This window comes from Lonchura striata, chromosome 13 (assembly GCF_050655825.1).
Source record: "Lonchura striata isolate lonStrDom1 chromosome 13, ASM5065582v1, whole genome shotgun sequence".
NCBI lineage: Eukaryota > Metazoa > Chordata > Aves > Passeriformes > Estrildidae > Lonchura > Lonchura striata.
In genome coordinates this window covers 17,051,992-17,072,089 of record NC_140715.1, presented here as the reverse complement: position 1 = coordinate 17,072,089, position 20,098 = coordinate 17,051,992, and the positions used below count along the sequence as shown (strand labels likewise).

Below are 20,098 nucleotides of genomic sequence, written 5' to 3'. Positions count from 1 at the left end.
ACAAGCCCACACAGGTCTCCACAGTGTCTAATGCCAGCAGGAAATGTTGGTGTCACACTTTGGACTCGCACAGCATAATTATCATCTCACCCCTTCCTCCTACCTCAGTGTGATTTGCTGCCAGTGTTGTATTAGCAAAAAGAAGGGGGGGGGAAGTCATTTTTCCAGTGTACATACAGTAATAGAGATGTTTGTATGGCAGTTGTGAGTGGCGTAATCTTGGTTGTTAGACAGCTTTAAGTGGGATTTGAAACAGGAAAAGATGCCAAAATAAATAGCAACGAGATGGATGGACTATTAGGCACAGCTTGTTTGAATTGCTCAGTTCAGGAAGAATTTACCTGGTTTGTGATGCATTGGCAGTACTAAATGAGAGAAAAAAAGAGGTATTGCCCTGGTGGGTTATGCCACTAAGGAATGACCCAGCACCACACTTCAGGTGTTGCACCAGACAAAACTTTTGAAGCAGCTGGATCTGCTCAGTGCTTCCTTGGCTGTTGGGCTTGGGCTTCACCCTGTTCCCCATGGAGAGAAGGTTTGGCACTGTGCTCTGAGCCTGGAGTCCAGCCAGGTGCTCATTTGCCTGTCCCTGGAGAAACACAATCCCAAGGGTTGCTCATGACACTTTTATCTTTGCTTGGTTGATGTTTTTCTAGAGCAGGACCTTTGTCCTGATTTTTCAGTCATTTAAATCCAAAGCTAGTGTAGTTATCCATTGACCCTTCAGTCCCAGCCTAGGCTGCCACAGTCCCAGTCTCACTGGCGACCTGCTCATTCCCAGAGATTGGTGTTTAGTGCTTGGGCCACTGGAGCTGAGATGCCATTCACACCTTCCAGGCGTGCAGATAATCCATGCAGGCAGCTTTTATCAACAGCACCACATTTCTCACTTGAAGTCCCAGTGTGAGCCCTGGTGAGAGGATGTGGCCACTGGGAGAGGGGCCACAGCAAAGCGGGCAGGCAGAGGCAGGTGATGCGTGGGAGGACACGTGTCCTGCCAATGAAGAACAATATTTTGTATTCCAGCCAAAAGTGGCCCATCTTCGTGCCTCTTCTGGAAACAGAAGCCTCTTTCCTATCTCCAGCAATGACCTCTGCACATGTGACATTCAACAGAGAAAACCATAATTGCATCAACTAATGATTTCCAGAACAAGAGCTTTCCCAAGGCTATGTAAAAATGGCTGGTGTTTGTCAGCACTGGGTACACAAAGAAAACAGAAGTATCAGGGCCAGCTGGTTTACATATTTTTAAGTTAATCTGCTGCTGGTAAAGCTCTAATTGACCAACCTCTGACTTGGGAGTCCTGGCTGTGTGAGGCAGGCGTCTCTTTTACAGTCATTCCTTGCCTCAACTTCCACCAGTCGACTGGAGGGGTTTTCTTTTATACCCTTTTTTATTTCTAGTTTTATTTCTGCCCATGTAATTACTTGTTCACTTAATTCCTAAACAGAAAAGAAGTAAACTCAAGCAACTTGGCTGAAAAGACAGATAAAGAGCTGCTTATATACAGGAGACCATTAGGAATTAATTTCTGACAGTCTTGGCTTGGTGCAGTCCAGACTTCATTACAGCATTTGCAAAACTCCTCCTGGCAGTCAGGCACGCAGTGGAATAATTTGTATCTCTCTATAGGTTTTACTGGGATCTGCCTCTAGGTTTGGCTGATCTCATTTAGGAATGTTTGTGTTTTTTGCTGGTGCACAGAGGGGACTCTTTGAACTATCTTTTGCATAACAGAACTGTGTGTGCATTCAGCAGGGCACACAGAAGCCCACTGGCTGAGGAGGTGACGTGTCCTTGCCCTGGTTTGTAGGATAGATGGAGAAGCAGAGTGGGAAGATGACAGGACACTGCTCATGGCCATGAAAATACCCCAGCTTGGTGTTTGTGTCTCTAATGAAAAGAAAAGGTTCTTGGTCACAGAGGTGAATGCACCCAGCCTTACCTAAACCAGACTGTGCACCCTCCCCCCTGGATATGCACACCTGCCTTGTGTGTGCCACGTGGTGCTTCTGAAGGACACTCAGAGTTATGTGGGGTTTTCAAATCTTGATCAGCCAAATCACTAAAAAAGCTGAAACCAGCCTGCAGTGCCTTTGGAGGGGTGGTAACTACCTGCAGGAAAACTCGTTCTAGCTTTGCTAAATATAACAAAAAATATCCAGAGCACAACATGTCTCATGGGATGGAGAGGGTGGACAACTTATCTGACAAACTGCTGGCAATGTGAATTTTGGCCTTGGGTGCAAGCTGTGGTGTTAACCCCTTCAGGCACCAGTGTGGTACCAGAAATGGCATTAGTGTCACTTATGTATACATAATTATGTGTAGCAACTTCTTTCAAATAATTTGAGGAAGTGAAATAAATGACTGTAATTAGGCTGCCATATATGACTGTTCTGGTTTGAAAGCAAAACCAGTGAGAGACTCAAAGTCAGAAATACAATTTATTAGGAGAAGGGAAAAAAAACCCCACAATACATGCAATAATACAAAAGAAAAGCCACTGACAGAGTCAGAATACAACCTGACACCCTGTTGGTCAGGGTGTTGGTCGCTGTCCAAATTGGAGTGGCTGCAGTCCTGGAGTGGCAGGTGTGGTTCTGTTGGAGCAGTGATCCTGCAGAAGGGTGTACTCATCCTTTGAAGGTCCAGTGGGAAAACCCAGCTGTTCCTCTTGGGAATCCAGAGGAAAAGGCTGTGTCTGGTGTCCCAAAAACTCAGATTATATCCAGGTAGGAATGCTTGGCTCCTCCCTGTGGGCAGAGCTTCTCACAATGGGATGCTGTCACTTTTATCAGTCTGCAGTGACATTCAGTAGCCCATGAACAGCAGATGTATCCACAGGGGGAGGGTTGGTCTGGGGAAGAGATAAAGAAAACTGCCCAGAAGATAACTGCCACACCTCTGACAGATGGCAAATAGAATCCATCTTGCCTTGCAATCTAGGACAATGACATAAAGATAAAAAAAGTCCCCTTAACATGGAACACATTAAGCCAGAACCTTAGAACTAAGAAAAGTTTAAAGAACTTAAGCATTCTTTAATGTGTTTTATGGAAACCAGAGGCCTGGTAGCAGTGTCCCTTCCCATGTGTGGTGTGGCTCCCACAAGTCCCACAGACGACTTGCAGGGGTGCTGGGGCTCCAGATGTCCCCTCCTGCTGCTCCCTCACTTTGTAGTGATGCTGCAGCAGCCACACATCTGGCTGGCCCTGCTGAAAGTGGGACAACTCTTGTTGAGATCGAGCTTTTCTGCAGAGGAAGAAGAAAAAAGAAGCCCCCAAGAAGCAGGACAGTGCCTGTGGAGTTGTGTGGGAGCCACAAAGCGAAGGAAGCCAGAGGCTGTTGCAGCAGCAAAGCCCAGCTGGCTGCTCTCCCTCCCGTGGAGCTCCACAGGAGCTGTGATCCACGTGTGGCAGCCAGCCCAGGCTTTGGCAAGCCAGGACTGCTGTGCTGGGTTTATTAGCAGGTTCCCATAGCACTGCCCTCCCCAGGCATCCTCTCCTCCCCTGCACATGCTGCCGGCTGACCTTCCGGAGCGCTGGGAGAGGCTGCTGGGTATTTACAAGGAGCTTCATTCCTATTTCAGCTCCCAGGCTCCCAGAGCAAACACCAACGTGAATCTTTCAGTAAACAGGCAGGCACTGGAGGGGAGGGAAGGATTAAAATCTCCGAATAATGACTGAAATGTCAGACATTTATTATTAAGTCGGTCCCGATGTTGACAGCTGAACATTCAATATTAAAAGCATCCTTGATCATAAAAGCCAAAGGCAAACCTGGTTCTTAAATATCCCAGTTGTTCTTTTTTGACCTAGTTTTTGATGTCTTAAGGAGGAAATAAAATTTTGGAAAATATTTACAGACATGAGAAATGCAGGATTTCATCACGGCTGGTGACTTCACGGATCCGCCTGGGGCAAGGACAGCAATTAAAGAGCAGGAGGGCAAACAAGTCTCACATTTCCCTTTGCAGAGGTATTGTCAGTCTGGGAAGCTGGAGCGTGCATGTTAGGGCTGGAAGAGCAAGAAGTCACCAAGTCTCAGCGTGAGGCTTAGAGGGGTTCTGATGGCTTTCAGGATGTTAAAGGACTGGTTATGAGCGAGGCTGAGGTTTGACAAGTTTTGCCAGGAGCTATAAAGGTGAAATGATCAGTGTTGTGCTGTGTGTCAGTGAAGCAGAAATGCCAAAGAACTGCTTTGAATAATGCATGGTCTTTGTGGGTCAAAGTCTCCTACAAGAAGGCTGGTGGAAAAGGCTTGATGGAACTTACCCCGAGCATCAGATTTCAGGTTTGCATTAGGGGAAGAATAGAAGACAGCAGTAGGAACAGGGAGAAAGAGAGAACATCTGACCTAGCAGGGCATGGAAGGGAGGGAGAAAATTGTTTATGGAAGATTGAGGCAAAACAGGATAAGTGTGAAGCTCTTGCAATATGGAAAAAGCTACTGAAAAGAGGAAGAAAATGTTTTTTTTTTTCCTTTTGTGTCTTTCTTGGTTTGGAGAAGATGTCAAGAGCCAAACTAGAAAGACGCAGATGCTGGGAAATTGTTTCTTGGGGAAGTTGTAGAAATTCCATTACTGGAAGCCTATGAAAGAAAGTGGGGAAACACCTGATACAGCTTTGAGCTCCTTAGGCTCTTCCAACCTTTATTTTTGTTAATTGGTGGTATTATCCTCAAGTCAGAGAGGTGGCACAGCTGTTGATGGCTTTTTGGAAGGGTTCAGCTCCAGAGCTGCAGAGTCAGGCACTGCCAGAACCAAAGCTGAGGGCTGAGACCACAGGCCTTGGTGGCTGAGTGCTGAGGAGAGAATGGAGGCTGTGACCAGAGAAAGGCATCTCTAGGTATTAATTAGGGTCCTTGTACGTTCTGGAAGCACACCAGACACTTCACCTGCTTTCCCTGGCACAGACAGATTTTTCTGATTCCCAGGTTCGGGAGGGGTGGCAGAATGTGACTGAGATCTCCACCCAGCTGACGTGACCCAGATGGGTGTTTGGGGACAGTTATGTCCCTCTGTCTGTGGTCACACAGAGGGCATGTGACCCCTCTGCCAGGCAGCAGCTCCTTGCCCAGATAATTCCTGCCTGGCTCTGCCAATGGGGATGTGATGACCCCAAGTCCTTGGCCACCACCTTGAACTGTGGAGGGGGTTGCCAGGCCCTCAGATCCCCCAGCAGAACTACCCAAACAGGCTAATTTTGCTGCTGGACACGGGGGAGCTGGGAGGATCTGAGGGGATGGCATCTGTTTCATGGCACTTCACATCTCCACACGCCTCCCATGTTCACTGTGCCCTTGGGAGCTGCACAACTCTGTTCTCTTGATGAAGGACATATTGTGCTGGAAGCACAGTGCTTGGCTGGATGGACCTTTGGGGCTAAACCAGCCATTCCTATGTACTCATTTAAATTTCATTGATTTTTCTAAAGAATTATTTCTCCCTTGATGGTCTAGAAATAAAACCTCTTGCCCTGACTGGCTCAACAACCCCATGATTTCTATCTATTGACAAGGTGGTTTTCACACTGTCTCAACACAGGCAAGCTATTCTTCAACATGCTCGATCAGAGGAAGAGAAAATTACATTTTATGTACCTCCTGCCGCTTCCTGTTACATCTCCCCTCCTGGATCTCCAGTGGCAGGTGTTTGTGCAGGATCCCATCTACAGGCTGGGAGTGAGTTAGTCAGCACCAGGTTTTCACAGGAATATCTCCTCTCGATGTGGGCAATGCCCAATTAGGCACATTGCCAGGCTACAAGTTTGCAGTGATATTTTTAATATTCCTCTGAGGTTCCTTTTTGGTCTCTGGCCTTATCTTTGCTGAAGAAAAACATCTTGTGTGGCTACTCTTTGTGGCCCTGTCTGATTTGTTGCTTATTTCTCACGGTGCAGCCAAATGCGTGCAAGGCAAGCGGGGACACGGAGTGGCACTGACCCTTCTGTGCAGAGCACACGTGTCAGCTGGTGACCTGGAGTCCAGGGCTTGCTTGAAGGCTTCTCCAAACTCAAATCCTTCCAACAGCAGCAGCAGAGAGGGAGTGTGAAACGTGGTGTATGACAGCAAGTTTGCTGGGGATAATGTGACAAAGGTGCTGTTTTCCAGTTTCCACTTTGGTAAGGATCTTTCTGGCTGTTACATTTATGGTCAGGGGTTTGGATGAGGAAGCCTCCATGGCTTTCAGAACTGCAGCCGCACTGTTTCCAGCTGCAACCCTTGAAGACCCAGATCTAGAGCTCATTTCCTTTGCTTCAATTTTAGTGGGTCATCCCACCAGTGTTTTGCACAATCAAGCAAGAATCATGGGCTTGAAATAGGCACAAAATCCCAAAAGTGACGAACTGTGGCTCATGAAGGCTGTGTGTACCATGTCCAATGAACAGGAATGTGTTTTTATGGGAAAGAGCTCCTTTCCCATGTGGGAACTGGTTACTGGGGGTGACTTTTCTCTCATGGGCCTTATTTCCAAGAGTGGCAGTTCAATGACGAAACTTTAAACATATGTTTCCTTGTCCAGATGTCCTATTTAGGTCAAACCCTTCACTTTGCCTGTAAGAGATCTGGAAAAGCCTGGACCTGCCTTTGAAGTCTCTGAGGCAGGATTTGTCTTTAAAAGGAGTTGGATCAGGATGGGGGGCATGTCAGTGCTGGAACCAGAAGATGTTTGTTTGCTCCAGTGCCTATAGAGGTTAATATAACTTTTCTTTATAGCTTTTTGGGAAGTCATTTGTAACCGGATAGTCCCTTTCCTTTGCCAAGAGGTTGGGGTTATTTGTGGCTCTGGACTCAAAAGCAGAAACAATGGTGCACTCATTATGATCAAATCAGTTTATGCTTATTATTTCAGTTTTTTTCTCAGAAAGACCTTGGCCTTTAACTCTATTTTCATTTACATGGTCTACTTGCCTCTCTCTGCACTGCCAGGCAAACTGGAGAGCTCAGGCATGTTGGTGATTGTTTCTGAGCACCAACATTTGAAGATCCTGTTGAATGGGAGAAGCTGAGCTCAGGGCACTGGAGATGTCAGTGGCTGGAGAAGGGTTGGAGGGCAGAACTTTGGGGTTCTATCCCATGCTGGTTTGATTTGGTTTGATTTAAGATGCTGTAGCCGAGTCTGCATGGTTCCTGGAACTTCCCAGACAGGATGAATGTGTGTGCTCTTCCCTAGAACAGCCTTCCACACTGGCAGGGCAAGACCTCTACTCCCCTCTTGCACTCTGTGGGCTCTGCTGTCAGGTGGAGGAGAGGAGCTGCTGGTGCAGATGTTTTCCTGTGTTGCCACTGGCTGTTGTTGATGCAGGTGCAGTGTCCTGGACCAGCCAGGAATGCCAGCAGAGGCCATGAGAGTCACCACTGGTAGCTCCATCCCCTTGGAAATGTGCACAGAACAATCCCAGGCTACCAAATTCCTGTGTGCTTGTGACCAGGGGTGGGGTGAGGGAAGAGAGAGAACTCCTGCCGAAGTCCTGGTGCAGCCAGAAACATTTCCAGCCCAGTAGCAGCTGCAGCAGTGCTGGTGCAGCTCCCTGTGGTGCTTTGCTGGGGCCGGATCCAGAGCTCTGCCAAATCCACAGGCACACTCAGGCTTCTGTGCCATCTCACTGCCATGTGCAATAACTCATTCCCTGCCTTTGGACATTCCCAGTACATGGCCATCAGTGCAAGGGCTGTGGGACATCTTTCTCTGCCCCAGCCATGCCTTGCCTCATGCTTCAGTCCTGCCTTGGCTCTTTCACCACCGTGTTTCAGCCCCTGCTGTGCCCAACTTGAGGCATCCTGGCTTTTGCTTTCAGGTCCTGGAATCCTGCCTCTGGCGTTAAACACCATCTGCACCCAGGAGGACATTAGTGAGGGGACAGAGCCCCAGGGCGTGGGATAGGGCATGTAGGGAGGCTGCTGCTTCCCCTCTCTGTATGGATAATGACTTCAGAAAAGAGGGCTGATGGGGGGCCACTGATTAATGCCTCAGATCTCAGTCCATGAGAGTGATGCCACCTGCAAGCTGGACACTTACACTGACCTAATGCCTTTGTGGCTTCAAGCCACATTGTACCATCTGCCAGCAAAGGAAAGCTTCCCAGCACCCCACCACGCAGGTGTGGGGGTGGATCACCACCTAAATCCATGCCAAGGTGTGCCAGGAAGGATCCAGCCTTCTCTCAGAGGCCAGCAGCCTATTTGGGTTAAACCTCATATGTGATTTTCTGTTTGTGGCATCCTTTTCCAGCAAGAAAAGTGCTGAAGTTATTGGAAAAAGTCTGCAATCCAGCCCTGCTGAGCCATGCTACAACAACAGGTTATTGTTCTGGCATAGGTGAAGGGCAGGACCTTTGCCTGGGAGCTTTCCAGGAGCTGTGCTGCTTAGCTGGAAGGAAGCAGAACTTCTGAGCCCTGAATCCACCTGCCGTGCTAATGCCGACTGCAGCGCCGGGAGGTCTCCAACAAGTGCCAGCACCATGCAGAGCTGGCACTTCCAGCCCCTCCTTGTCCTTGCTGTAAGTGGAGTGTGCCTGATGAAGGATGAAGGCCAGAAAAGTAGTGTTGAAGCATTGGCAAGGCTGCTTTGCTGTCTGTGGAACACTTTGGATGCTCCCAAGTCCTGGAAGCTTTTACTGTCTTTTGATAGGGAGAAATACAAACTATCGATGTCATCCGACTTCTCTAACAGCTCACAGACATTAGAAAGCAAAGGCTGAGACCTTGCTTCAAAGGTGCAGCTGCAGTTGTGGCTATTTGTGCCATGTCTGTGGTTATCAGGGTGGTTTCAGCCTGCCACTGAGAAGTGTCCACCTCTAATTTAGCCATGGTCCTGCTCCAGCCCCACTAAGCCCTGGGGACAGCCTCTCTGTGTCGGTGCAGAGCCACTTCCAGCTCATTCCCATACAATTGCCAAGGACAGCTTTTCCCTCCGTAGCCCGAGCTGTGGTTTAGATGAAAGGAAATTTGCAGTTTAAAGGCATCCTTCCATTCCAGTCAGGCTTTTCCTTTGCAGAGTATTAACAATGTCATTTCCCACTCGGGTGGAACCAATTGGTATTTCCTTCGGTGGCCTCAAGCTTGGCAGCGTGACCCTCTGCCACAGCAGGGCTGCTGTGCTGGGCTGGCAGCTGCCTCTCCACCATGACAAAACTGTTTGCATTTGCTGGCACTCCTGACATCTCTCGTTGAGGCTGTCACAACAGCAGCAGCTGAAGTGGCTCTGTAGCCATCAAGGAGAGCAGGCTCTGGATCTCTGCCCTGCCCTGGGCACTGGGGCACCTCTGTCTGCATCCTTTGCCAAAGGCCACATCTGGGAGGTGGCACATGGAACCATCACAGCACACAGAGCCTTTCCAGCAGCAGATGGTTCCCATGGGGTGTCTGCAAAGGGGAGCTCTCCTTGCCAGTCCAACAAAATGAGTTTAATTCAGCTTCCCCAAAACAAGTCTCCTAGAACTGAATATGCCTCGTGGGAAGTGCCCTCCGGCAGCTGCAGCAAATCTGAGGAAGGCTCTGCTTATTTCCAGACTGGAAAAACAAATCTGAAGTTGAAAACATGGCTAAAATAGAAGACTTCTTATCAGGGGAATGCTGGGGAAGGCTGCAGTGGGCAGAGGTGATACCAAAGCTGACTCTTCCAAGCAGGCTTGGACACAAGAATGTTTTACAACTACCAGAAAATCAGGGCTTCTTCTCAGCTTGGGTCTCGTGTTTCACTGAAATCCCTCAGTCCAGTTCTCAACCTGAATTCACAGTATGCTACCATGACATCATGAAGTCAAATGCCACTGGCAGTGGAAATAGATATTGCCTCCCAGGCGGGAGCTTCAGGAAAGTGTTCCAGGAGGTGGAGGGGGAAGGGCTTCCCAGGCTGAATTTTACAAGAATTTTTACTGGCAGAAAAGTATCAATTTAAAGAAACATGTTTTCCTGATTTGAAAATGCTCCCCTGGGAGCATTTTCTGTCCTTAGCTGTCTGAGTTTTGTCACTCTTGTGATATTCCTGAAGCTTGGCAGTACCCAGGGCTGCTTTGTAGGCACAGAGATGCAATCCTGTTATGAAAAGCTTCCACCCAAACATCAAATCCTGGTGAAAGATTGCAGGAGAGATGCCCCTGGATGGCAGGAGGAGGGAGATGAAGGGAAGCATTGCCAGCTTCCAAACCACCTGCTCCTCCTGAGGATGTGCTGGTGCTCCCAGGGCAGGCAGGCTGGGGCTGGGCCCTGTGGGTGTCCTGATTTCTGCAGAGCCCTGGCTGTCTCAGCCATTGAGGTTATTTTTGGAATTTCCCCCCTTTGTCATTAAATTACTTGTTATTGTGAGCAGTGTGGCACTGGGGCAAGAACTGTGGGACTGGGGCAGGAATTCTGTGACTGACAGGAGCTGTGTTGCTCTCTGTCTGAGCTTCCCCAGGGCAGTAAATGCCAAGCCCTTTGTACCATCCTTTGGTATTCTCAGCCACCATATGTTCTTGGCCTTTTTGGTTTTTGCCCTGGCTGAGCCCTCTGGGAGCAGCCAGAAGGGAAGGAGCAGGGAGGTGGATGGCTGAGCCCTTCCTCTGATTTGGCAAATCCTGCTTTTCCCTCGCTGCATCATTCAAAACGTGTTCAGGGCTCCAAACACATGGCCAGCAGCACTGCCCTGGGAAGGAGCCCGAAGAGCTGCAGCTATTTAGACAAAGAAACCAAGAACTGAAGCCACTGGTCCTGTCACTGTCCATTTTGCTTTGTCCTTGCCAGCTCACCAGCACTGGAAACAGCATCATGGAGACACAGGGAAGGCAAGCTGGTGTCTCAGAAAAGTCAGGCTTGCTGCTGGCAGGACAGCTCCAGGCTCTGCTGGGGATCAGATGGCAGAGGAGCAGCTTGGATGAAGCATTCCATTCCTCTGCTTCAGGGAAAAACTCTTATGGGGGCAGAAGTCTGGCTTTTGAGGATGAGTCTAAACTTTGCACCTGCACCTCAGATTTGCCCTTGTTCAAGCCAAAATTGAAATATGGACAGGAACCATTCCCTCCTGGAAACTTGCCACTGGTTCTGCCCGATGTGCCCCTGCTGTGCAGAACAACAGAGTGGCCCCTGGCCTGCTGCTTCCCATAATCTCCAGGCTGATATGGACCTTGCTGTGAAACGGATGTGGCTGACATTTAGCAGGAATGCCAGTTCTCATCAGAACAGTGCCTGGGGAGAGGCAGGCTGTGCTCAGCCGTGTGGCTGACGAGACCTGCTGCTTTGCAGGCTCGGTCAGCACCTCACTTCATCAGAGAAACGCTCTTGGCTAACACTGGGTGATGTTTCCCAGAAATGGCATGGGCAGGAAAGATGTTTTGTTTGGCATAAATGCCTCAGTGCACATTTCAGTGTTCTGCTGGGGAGAAGGAATCAACTGGGATGGGTTTGGGGCTAAGGTGGGTTTAGCCATGCCAAAAAAATCCAAGAGCAGTGAAAGAATTGTAGGGAGGATTAGACTCCCCTCCTGCCAGCCTCACTGGAAGAGATCTCCCTGGATAAAAGCTATGCTCCATTTCTTATGATGCAGCAGAATCAGCACTATCCCAGCTGTGGGAAGCATCCTTCCAGGATCCCCTGTGTGCAAAGATGTCAAGGCAATTCACAGTCCCAAGCCTATTTGGGACTACCACCTTTAGTGCATTAATTTTACATGTGGGCAAAGTGAGTCATTTTTCATCTCTCCCTCAACTGCAGACACTCTTTGGCAGATCTGAGGAGCCTGTGCTTCCCCCCTCCAGCTGCATCTGGCCACATTTGAAATTTGAAAGGAGCACTGGAGCTCTCTCAGCTGGATCATGCTATTTTTTTTTTTTTTTTTTTTTTTTTGGGTGTTTGTTTCAGCCACTTCATAAAGAAAAGTCATCTTTCTACCCACAATGAAGCCCAGGATTTCCTAAGAACAAAGCGCTGGGCTTGCCCCAAATACAGTCATTTATTGAAGGGCCATGAATCACGAGGGTTTGATCCCCAACTCCAAATGCTCCGTCCCAGGCTGTTTTGGGCTGACTCACGACAGCCCTTTGGCACAAGCAGGGGAGTGCCCGGCTCTCCAGGGAGCAGCTGGCAGTGCTGTGCCAGCGCCAGGCAGAGGCTGACACATCCCTCCAGCGCAGGGCACAGCCGCCGGGGCCCCTCTTGTCCTTGCAGCCCCTTGGGCGGAGCATCCCCCAGACCTGCCCGTGGGCTGTGAGGGACGGGGACGCGGCGAGGCCGAGCGCCTCAGCGGCTCCTGGCAGGGGCAGCACCGCCCGCTGTGCGCTGCTCCCCGCCCGCCCGGCCCGCCGCGCATCCCCCGCCAGCTGCGGATCCAGCTGCGGATCCAGCTGCGGATCCAGCTGCGGGATGCAGCTGCGGGATCCAGCTGCGGGCTGGGCTCCGGCAGCGGCTCCGGCTGCGGCGGAGCAACAGCGGCCTCCAGTGCCGAAAGCTCCTCCCGCGCTCCATCCAGGACCGCACAGCCGCGAACCACGGAACGGGAGCGACCTTCGGAGGGCACCTGGGCCAACCCCCCTGCCGTGGGCAGGGACATCTGCAACGGGACCAGGCTGCTCAGAACTCCCTCCAGCCTGATCTTGAAATGATTCCGGGGATGGGGTGTCCACAACTTCTTTGGGCAGCCTATTCTGTGGCAAGCACATTTTTCTCCTTAGGATTTTTTATAGAGGAGCACAGAGGAAAAAAAAGAGAAAACCATTTATATTTCTGCTCCTTGTTTTTCCCATGTGGAATGTGTTTGGAGAATTGTTCACCTGGAATGAATGCTTGATTGTATTCTGGTGAGGATTGTTTGAGCCTGATGGCCAAGCCAATCCACCTGTGGCTGGACTCTTGGGAGAGGGTCACGAATTGTTAAGGAATTAGATATGGTAGTTAGAAAAGTAAGTATGTAATTTTAGTATCTCCTTTAAATAGTATATTAATGTATTATAGTATAGTTATAATAAAGAAATAATTCAGTCTTCTGAACTAGAGTCAGACATCATCATTTCTTCCCACTGGGTTCACCTGCATTTACAATACTATTCCACTTTCTCACCACCTTCATGGTAAAAATCTTCTTCCTAATATTTAACTAACCCTTCCCTCTGTCAGTTTGAAGCCACCCCCCCTTGTCCCGTCACTCCAAGTCCCCTAAACAGTCTCTCTTGGTGCCCCTTGAGACACTGGAAGGGCTATTAAATTCTCCCAGGAGCTTTCTCCAGGCTGAGCATTCCCAGCTCTCTCAGCCTGTCTCTGTAGCAGAGCTGATCCAGCCCTTGGAGTGGCTTCATGGCCTCCTCTGGACTTGCTCCAACAGACCCAAGTTTTTCTCATGTTGGGGACCCCAGAGCTGGGTGCAGCACTGCAGGAGGGTCTCACCAGAGCAGAGGGGCTGAGTCCCCTCCCTTGCCCCGCTGCTCACACTGCTTTGGATGCAGCCCAGGACAAGGCTGGTTTCCAGGCTGTGAGTGCACACTGTCCAGCCTCTCATCCACCAGCACCTTCAAGTCCTTCTTGGAAAGGCATCTCCCATCCTGCCAGCCCAGAGCCCTCAGGCCAGGTCATTAGTGCCAGCAGCAAAGCTCACCAAAGTCAGTAGAGGGGGGAAAAAAATAGAATTTTGCCTGGAAAAATTGAATCTTTTTAGTTTTTGACCTGCAGGGTAAGTGTGAGGCTCTTGGTGCACAGGGACATGTCATGGGGCACTGGCATATGGACAAGGCTGGAGATGGGTCAACATGGAGATGACTTGCTGGATTCTTTCTCCTGGAAAAGGCTCTGGAGCAAGGGCTTTAGTGCCCTTTATTTATTTAGCAAATGCTGTTGCAGGTCATGAGAAGGCTAAAAATCTATTGCTCGAACACTGGAAGTCTAGGAAAGGAAAACAAAATTCTTGATGCAAAAAAAGAGTCTCCCTGTTATGCCAGAGCCTGGCTCTCTCCTTGGGCACATCCCAGCCTTCTCCCTGGCTCTCTATCAGTAATTTGCTCACGGCTCTTTACAGGCATCACCAGAGCAAACCACATTTTTCAGGAAGGTGCTCTAAGTGTTGGGGAAAGGGGATTGCTGTGTGTGTAAGAAATCCCAGCACAAGATGTGGCGATGCTTCCATTTTATTGGGGTCTCAGCAGGTGAGGGGACAGCTTTGTGCTCTCTTCTCTCATCTCACTTTAAGCGACGTTGTTGCGGGGAGTTTGGCACATTCCCCTGTTCTTGATGCGCACGTGGTCACTTCTTTGCCTGCAAGAGAGGTGAAAAATGTTGGGGGGCTGCCCTCGGGTCCCTGAGACACAGCAGAGCCTGGCTCAGAGGAGAAAGGCAGAAAGAAAGGAGAATACTGCTTAAATCATCATCTAAGTGTTATTCACAGCAAGCAAGGCCACATATTCTTGACAGGGAGTTCAGGGTTACCATGGACATGTGTTAATTAATTCCAATAAGCTCAAGAGTGCTTTCTGACACTTCCTGGCAGGATAATTCACCTCCGTGCTGCAGGACAGCACTGAGACACCTCTAATGCCTGTCTGACTGCAGACAATAAAAGTTATGATTTTATTTTGTAGCTTTTTAGAAACAAAAGACCACCACTGTGTCTCACTTGGGTTTGGCCTGCTCCCAGCCTCCCCTACCGATTGCTTCTGTAGCAAAAGTGAGGAAAATACTAAAAAGGTACCTTTAAAAAACTATTTTCTTCTTTTTGCCCAATAGTGGACATGATTCCTCTGAATTGTTCCATTTTTCACATGGAATCATGATGTTCTCCTCTTTGGAAAGACAGATCCATTTCTCAGGTGCGTTAGAGAAATGCTGGTAAAATGATTTGCCTTTTGCAAAAAGCATTTTGCATGCTGGTCACAGTGAAGTGACCAAAGGCGACAAGTGAGACGCTGCTGCCATAGGGACCTGCCAGATGCTCAGTTATTCCCAGGCTCCTTGCAGGCTTCCAGCTCTTGTCAGGCCAGTTACACACACAAAACTGCAAATGACACTTCATCCTGCCTCCTGGCTGAATTCTCCCCGTGGACCAAGGCTTTATAGATGAGGATACTCCGTTTATCTCTCCCCCAAGTCATTTGGCACCAGGCAGCTTCAGAGCCCTGAATAAAGCTTCAGAGCCCAGATGGCCCTGGCCAGGAGACCAAAAGGCTGTTCCTGACCTCAGAATTCCATCACCTGGGAACAGATCAGGGGAGCTGCGAGGCCCAGGGCTGTGACCCACAGGAGCAGCACATTTCCAGTTGCAGCTACTCGGAGCTTGCACAGGCAGGAGTTTTAGGAGCTCTGGGAATGCAGCGCCTGTCAACACAAGGCAGATGCAGCACCAGCTTCTCATCCATCCCACCCCTCTTCTGACTCCTGCCTGGCTCTGAATACACCACCAGCTCAGCCCTTCCCTTTCTTGTACCCCTATTTCCCTTCTTGTGAGCTCCCATCCCCTGTGAAGCTGCCCTCAGCTCTGGGGAGATGGAGCATCCTGGATGCCACTTTGCACAGCTGACTGTGGAGCCTTCCTCGCTCACTTCACCCCGCTCCTGGTCCGTGGCCAAAGCCCTAATGATGTTGTGTCTGATGAACCTCCCACCCCCATCTGTTGCACAATACAGGGACAGCTGGTGCTGGGCTGCTGGCTTCCAGCAGGGTCATTACCACCCTGCCAGGCCGTGCCGGGTCATTAGCTGTGGTGCTTTTGCTGAGGAGATCCCACTCAGCCTCTCTCTGCCTGACTGCACCATACTCAGCCTTGAAAGGTGAACCAGCATCTGAGCAGGCCAGGAGCAGAGGATGTGGCAGCAGCCTGGGTTAATGAAGCAAAGAGGGGACAACCCAACTGACAATATTTATCCAGGCTCTTTTTTTTTCCTAGTGATCTGGATTCTGGTCCTTGTTCCTGCAGAGTTAGCAGGGAGGCGATGCTCCTGAAAGCAGAATTTGCTTCACAAACCCACGCATCCAGGGAGAGAAAAGCTGGACTTTGAGCTTTTGCTACAAATGTCTCTGCTGATGGCAGATGGGCCTGCGAACCTGATCACCAAAAATCCCTGGCTACACCAGGTGAAGTCAAGGCTGAAGCTCCCTTAGCCCTGCAGACTGGACTGGGACATCTGGCTCCAGATAAAACTCAATCTTCCCAAAAGAGATTTTGAACCACTTAATAGCATTGAGTTGGAAGTAATTCCTTCACTTGTCTGACACAGAGTGCTTCCAATGTATAAATATATTTTAAATTACCTAGGGCCCAAGCCAGATGAAATGTATCAAGTCTTGCCAGAGACACCCTTAGCATTTGGACCTGGCCTTCTGCTAGAGCAGTGCAATCTGGCACCAGCACAGATTAAATATAAAACTCATTCTTAAAAATACCCCGAGCAAATTGTGTCCTTTCATATGCAGAGCAGACAGAAAGAAGAACTCAGCTATAAATTTCTGGGGTGAAAAAACACAGTTTTTCCCTTAGCCACCACACATCTGAGGTCATCTGGAAAAATATTCTTCAGCCCGTGTGCTAGATCTGGGCAGACTTGGAGGACTTTGCCATTTGTCTGAGATCCTGGATGCCAGCCAGCTCTTGCTGCTGCTGGGCAGCTGCAGGTATGGGGAGATTTTTGCCTGTGGGCAGCGTGTGTGCTGTTCCTCAGCTGGAGTCCACGTGCTGAGAACAGCTGTGCAGGAGGCCAGATCCCTGCCAGATGTGCTGGGCTCACTGCCCAAGCTCCACCCAGCTGCATGCAAGCAGCTTTCTTTCTAGGAAATCCCAGATATATGTGGTAGCCCTCATCTGTGTGGCATTTAGAGCTGCAGCAGTTGCAGATACTCACAGGTTGTGAAGGCACAGCAGGCACTCGTTGCTGTACAGGAGGTTATCCGTGCCACAGATGGGGTCAAACTCCCTTGTACACCCTCTTCTCAGGTTGAAATTCTCACAAGATGGCTGGAGACACAAAAGGTTAATTTTGAAAATGTTAAGCCTGTTCTCAATTTACCAGAGGAGCTTTGCTTTCCCAGAGAGGTGCACATTTTGTTAATCTTCATAACCCATCCCCAGAGCTCTGCTGTGAGCTCTCAGAGATACTGGGACCATGTCCCTTGGCCAGCTGAACCCCACCTGGCACTGCTGCACACCCTTAGGAGCAGCAGTGTAAATAGTGCTCCATGGGCACTGCCTGAGCATGTTCTTCCCAGTGTTTATTTTTATGCCACAGCAATACCTGTCCTCACACTTGCAAGCCACAGACTAAAGGGGACTCCTGACTTCCCTGGCAGGTAACAGCAATATTTGGCTTTTTAGGAAATTCTCTTTTGGTGTTTGGGGGAAATGCAGTGGAAAACCAGTATCATCACTGGGATTTTGCTGTGGCACTGCAGGTGGAAGGGGGTTCCCAGGCACTGGCATTTTTGGGCTAACCCACTCTGCTTCCCTGTATTTAGCAACAGTGGCTCCCCAGTGTTTGGGTTAGTGCTGCCTCACTTGTGCTATGTAAAAGAGAAAACTTCACCTCTGTTCCTCTGAGAGCAGCTGCATCCATCCCGGCATTTCCTAGAGAAAGAGGAGAGAGAGACAGACAGAGAGGGAGAGAAGACACCTTAGCACCCATGACTCAGGCTGGTTTCAAGTGGGACAGTTTAGGCTGAGGATTGTATGTCTTCACTCAAACACCTTTGTCCTAGAAAATATTTTTTTCCCTTGGATTGCCCACATTTCTCAGCTGGATCCCTCTCTGCTGTGTCACCCTCCTTCCACTGGCAGAAACACTGTAATGGTGCAAGGCCCTGCCATGGCAAAATGCACCTTTAGAGATGTCACCTGCCAGCTGTCACGGAGTTAAAGGTGGCTTTTATCCTGTCTTACCACATGTTCATGAGTACCTGAGAAACTCCTGCTGGCACTGGACAGGTGCTGGAGTAAACCCAGGACGATTTTTCTACTGTTACTCTGTTTTTACCACAGGCAAGCAGAGCAAAAGACAAGCTGTTGAAAGTCTCTACTAGAAGGAGACCCTGAGGTCTCACATCAAAGCTGGTGGGATCAAACCATGACTTTGGTGGGCTTCCCATGGAGAAGCTGGGCCTGAGCTGGCAGCTGGGATCACACGGGTGGAACACATGCTGGGTGTGTTTTGAAAAACAACCTGATTTTTTTGGCAAAAGACAGAACTGAGAAGATGATCCTGGCTTTTTTTAATAAACCCAGAAGTCATCTACATGGAGGATTTATCCTACATCTGTATTAACAACCAGCATGGCCCAGTGAAACATTTTGCTGCTGAGGAGCTGGTAGCCACACTGTTTCATATTTCAAGGAATTTACATGGAGGATTTATACTACATCTGTATTAACAACCAGCATAGCCCAGTAGCAGTGAAGCATTTTGGTGCTGAGGAGCTGGTAGCCACACTGTTTAATATTTCAAGGATTTTACTTTGGGCTAGTACTGTTCCAGACGCAGGAGCTGCAGCTCACGACATACTCAGTTCATCTGAAATGAGCCCAGATTTTGTGCTCAGACAGCCCTGCAATGGCAGCCTCTGTGCAGTAAACAGGATGACAGAGGACCTGCTTCAGAAGCACCATCCTGTTTGGAATGAGCCTACTAAAGCAGGACCTGAGGAGCAGCAACAGCTCATGTTCTCATCCCCCTGCACCATATGGGATTTTGAAAACACAGTTGGCTTAAACATTGGCTTTGGTAGTGAGAGCTGCATTTTCCCTTGCATAGATTCATTTCCTGTCTTCTTGGATTTGCTTTTTTAAAACCAGAATAGCACCTATTCACTCTGAAAGGATCACACTGTCCTAGAAATCACCGGTTACAGGACAAATCCTACCCCTGAAGAAAGAGCATCAGCCCAGCAGGTCTGTTAGTTTTTTGGGAGCAAGTGCAACCTTTCAAAGCCTTTGCTTTAGGCTTGCTCACAGCCACAGCCAGGTACAGGTTTAATGCACATTGGCCATTGCAGCATTCCGTGCCCAGGGCCACAGCAAGGTCCCAGCACCAGCTGGTCTCTTCCCACACTCACCTTCCCATGTGGCAGACCTGGGAGCTTTAGCAAGGAGAGGAAATAGCTCCTAAGCAAAATGCTGGACTCACCTTGGTAGAAGAAGAGTGCCAGGGAGAGGAGCAGGAAAGCACCAGCTACCTTCATGGTCGAGGTGATGTTTTACTGAGCACAGCAGAGAGAAAGCAGGACCCTCCTGAGTGTCTCAGGGATCCTGTCTCTGGCACTCTGATGGGACCTTTATACCTTTCCCCACTGCTGGCACCACACCACACAGCCAGCTCCACCCTGCAGTCCTGTGGTGACAACGTCCAAAGCACGGGGACCACAGCAGGTGGCAACTGGCAACTGGCTCATTGGAGGGCGCGAGGATGAAAGCCTCTCCCAAACCAATGGAGGAAATAATCCTTATCTGGACTGGGGCCCTGGCCCAGGTGTGGGGGTCAGCCCTGGGTCTGCACTCCTGTGATAAAGCAGTGCCGTACAAAGAACCAAGATTGGAGAAATGGGCAGGACAGCAAGGGAAGTGCAGTTAGCAGCACTGTGGCTTTGATTAATGACCCTGCTGCTGCCACTTGTAGGGTGAAACTCTCTGCTGAAGCCACCTCTGGGTGAAGATGGCTTTGCTCCACACACACCTTTCCTGCTGTGACCCACAGAGCAGAGCTGGGGTGCTGCAGCTCCCCTTCCCTCCCCGGGCAGGCAGGAATGGGAGCAAGGATTGCTCTGGAGAGCACACAGAGCTGTGCCTTGGGCTTGCTCACGGCTGCAGATCCAGTGCTGCTGTTTTGACTGCACATCTCTGATTGCAGACAGCAGCTGAAATGAGCTGCTGGGTCGGACGCTGCTCCCTTCCCCTCTCCCTGCCTGCAGCTGGGAGTAAACCCTGGGGATTTCCCACAGTTACACCACCAGTGGTGCATTGCAGAGAGTGGATCAGTCCCTCGGGGATTAGAAGGATTAATTAATGTTTCTAAAGCACTTTGATATCTCAGCCATAAATCACTGGAGAAGTGCAAAGCAAATTATTACTAATGGGGGCTTATGACTCAAAGACAGATTTTTAATTAGCTGAACAGGAAAAAGCCAATGCCAAGAGCAATTCAAGGAGCTGTTTGA

The 20,098-nt window shown here is 49.5% G+C and overlaps 1 protein-coding gene across 1 annotated transcript; it reads right to left on the bottom strand.

Annotated features, from left to right (window-relative positions):
• Positions 1 to 14,081: 14,081 nt before the first annotated feature.
• On the bottom strand, positions 14,082 to 19,264 carry LOC110470833 (pancreatic secretory trypsin inhibitor-like). The gene is made up of 4 exons (XM_021530773.2): positions 19,072 to 19,264; positions 17,479 to 17,519; positions 16,801 to 16,913; positions 14,082 to 14,224 (listed from the first exon to the last, which is right to left on the bottom strand). Exons 1-4 carry the CDS (start codon positions 19,124 to 19,126, stop codon positions 14,155 to 14,157), a joined length of 279 nt encoding a protein of 92 aa, XP_021386448.2. The 5' UTR covers positions 19,127 to 19,264; the 3' UTR covers positions 14,082 to 14,154.
• Positions 19,265 to 20,098: the final 834 nt, after the last annotated feature.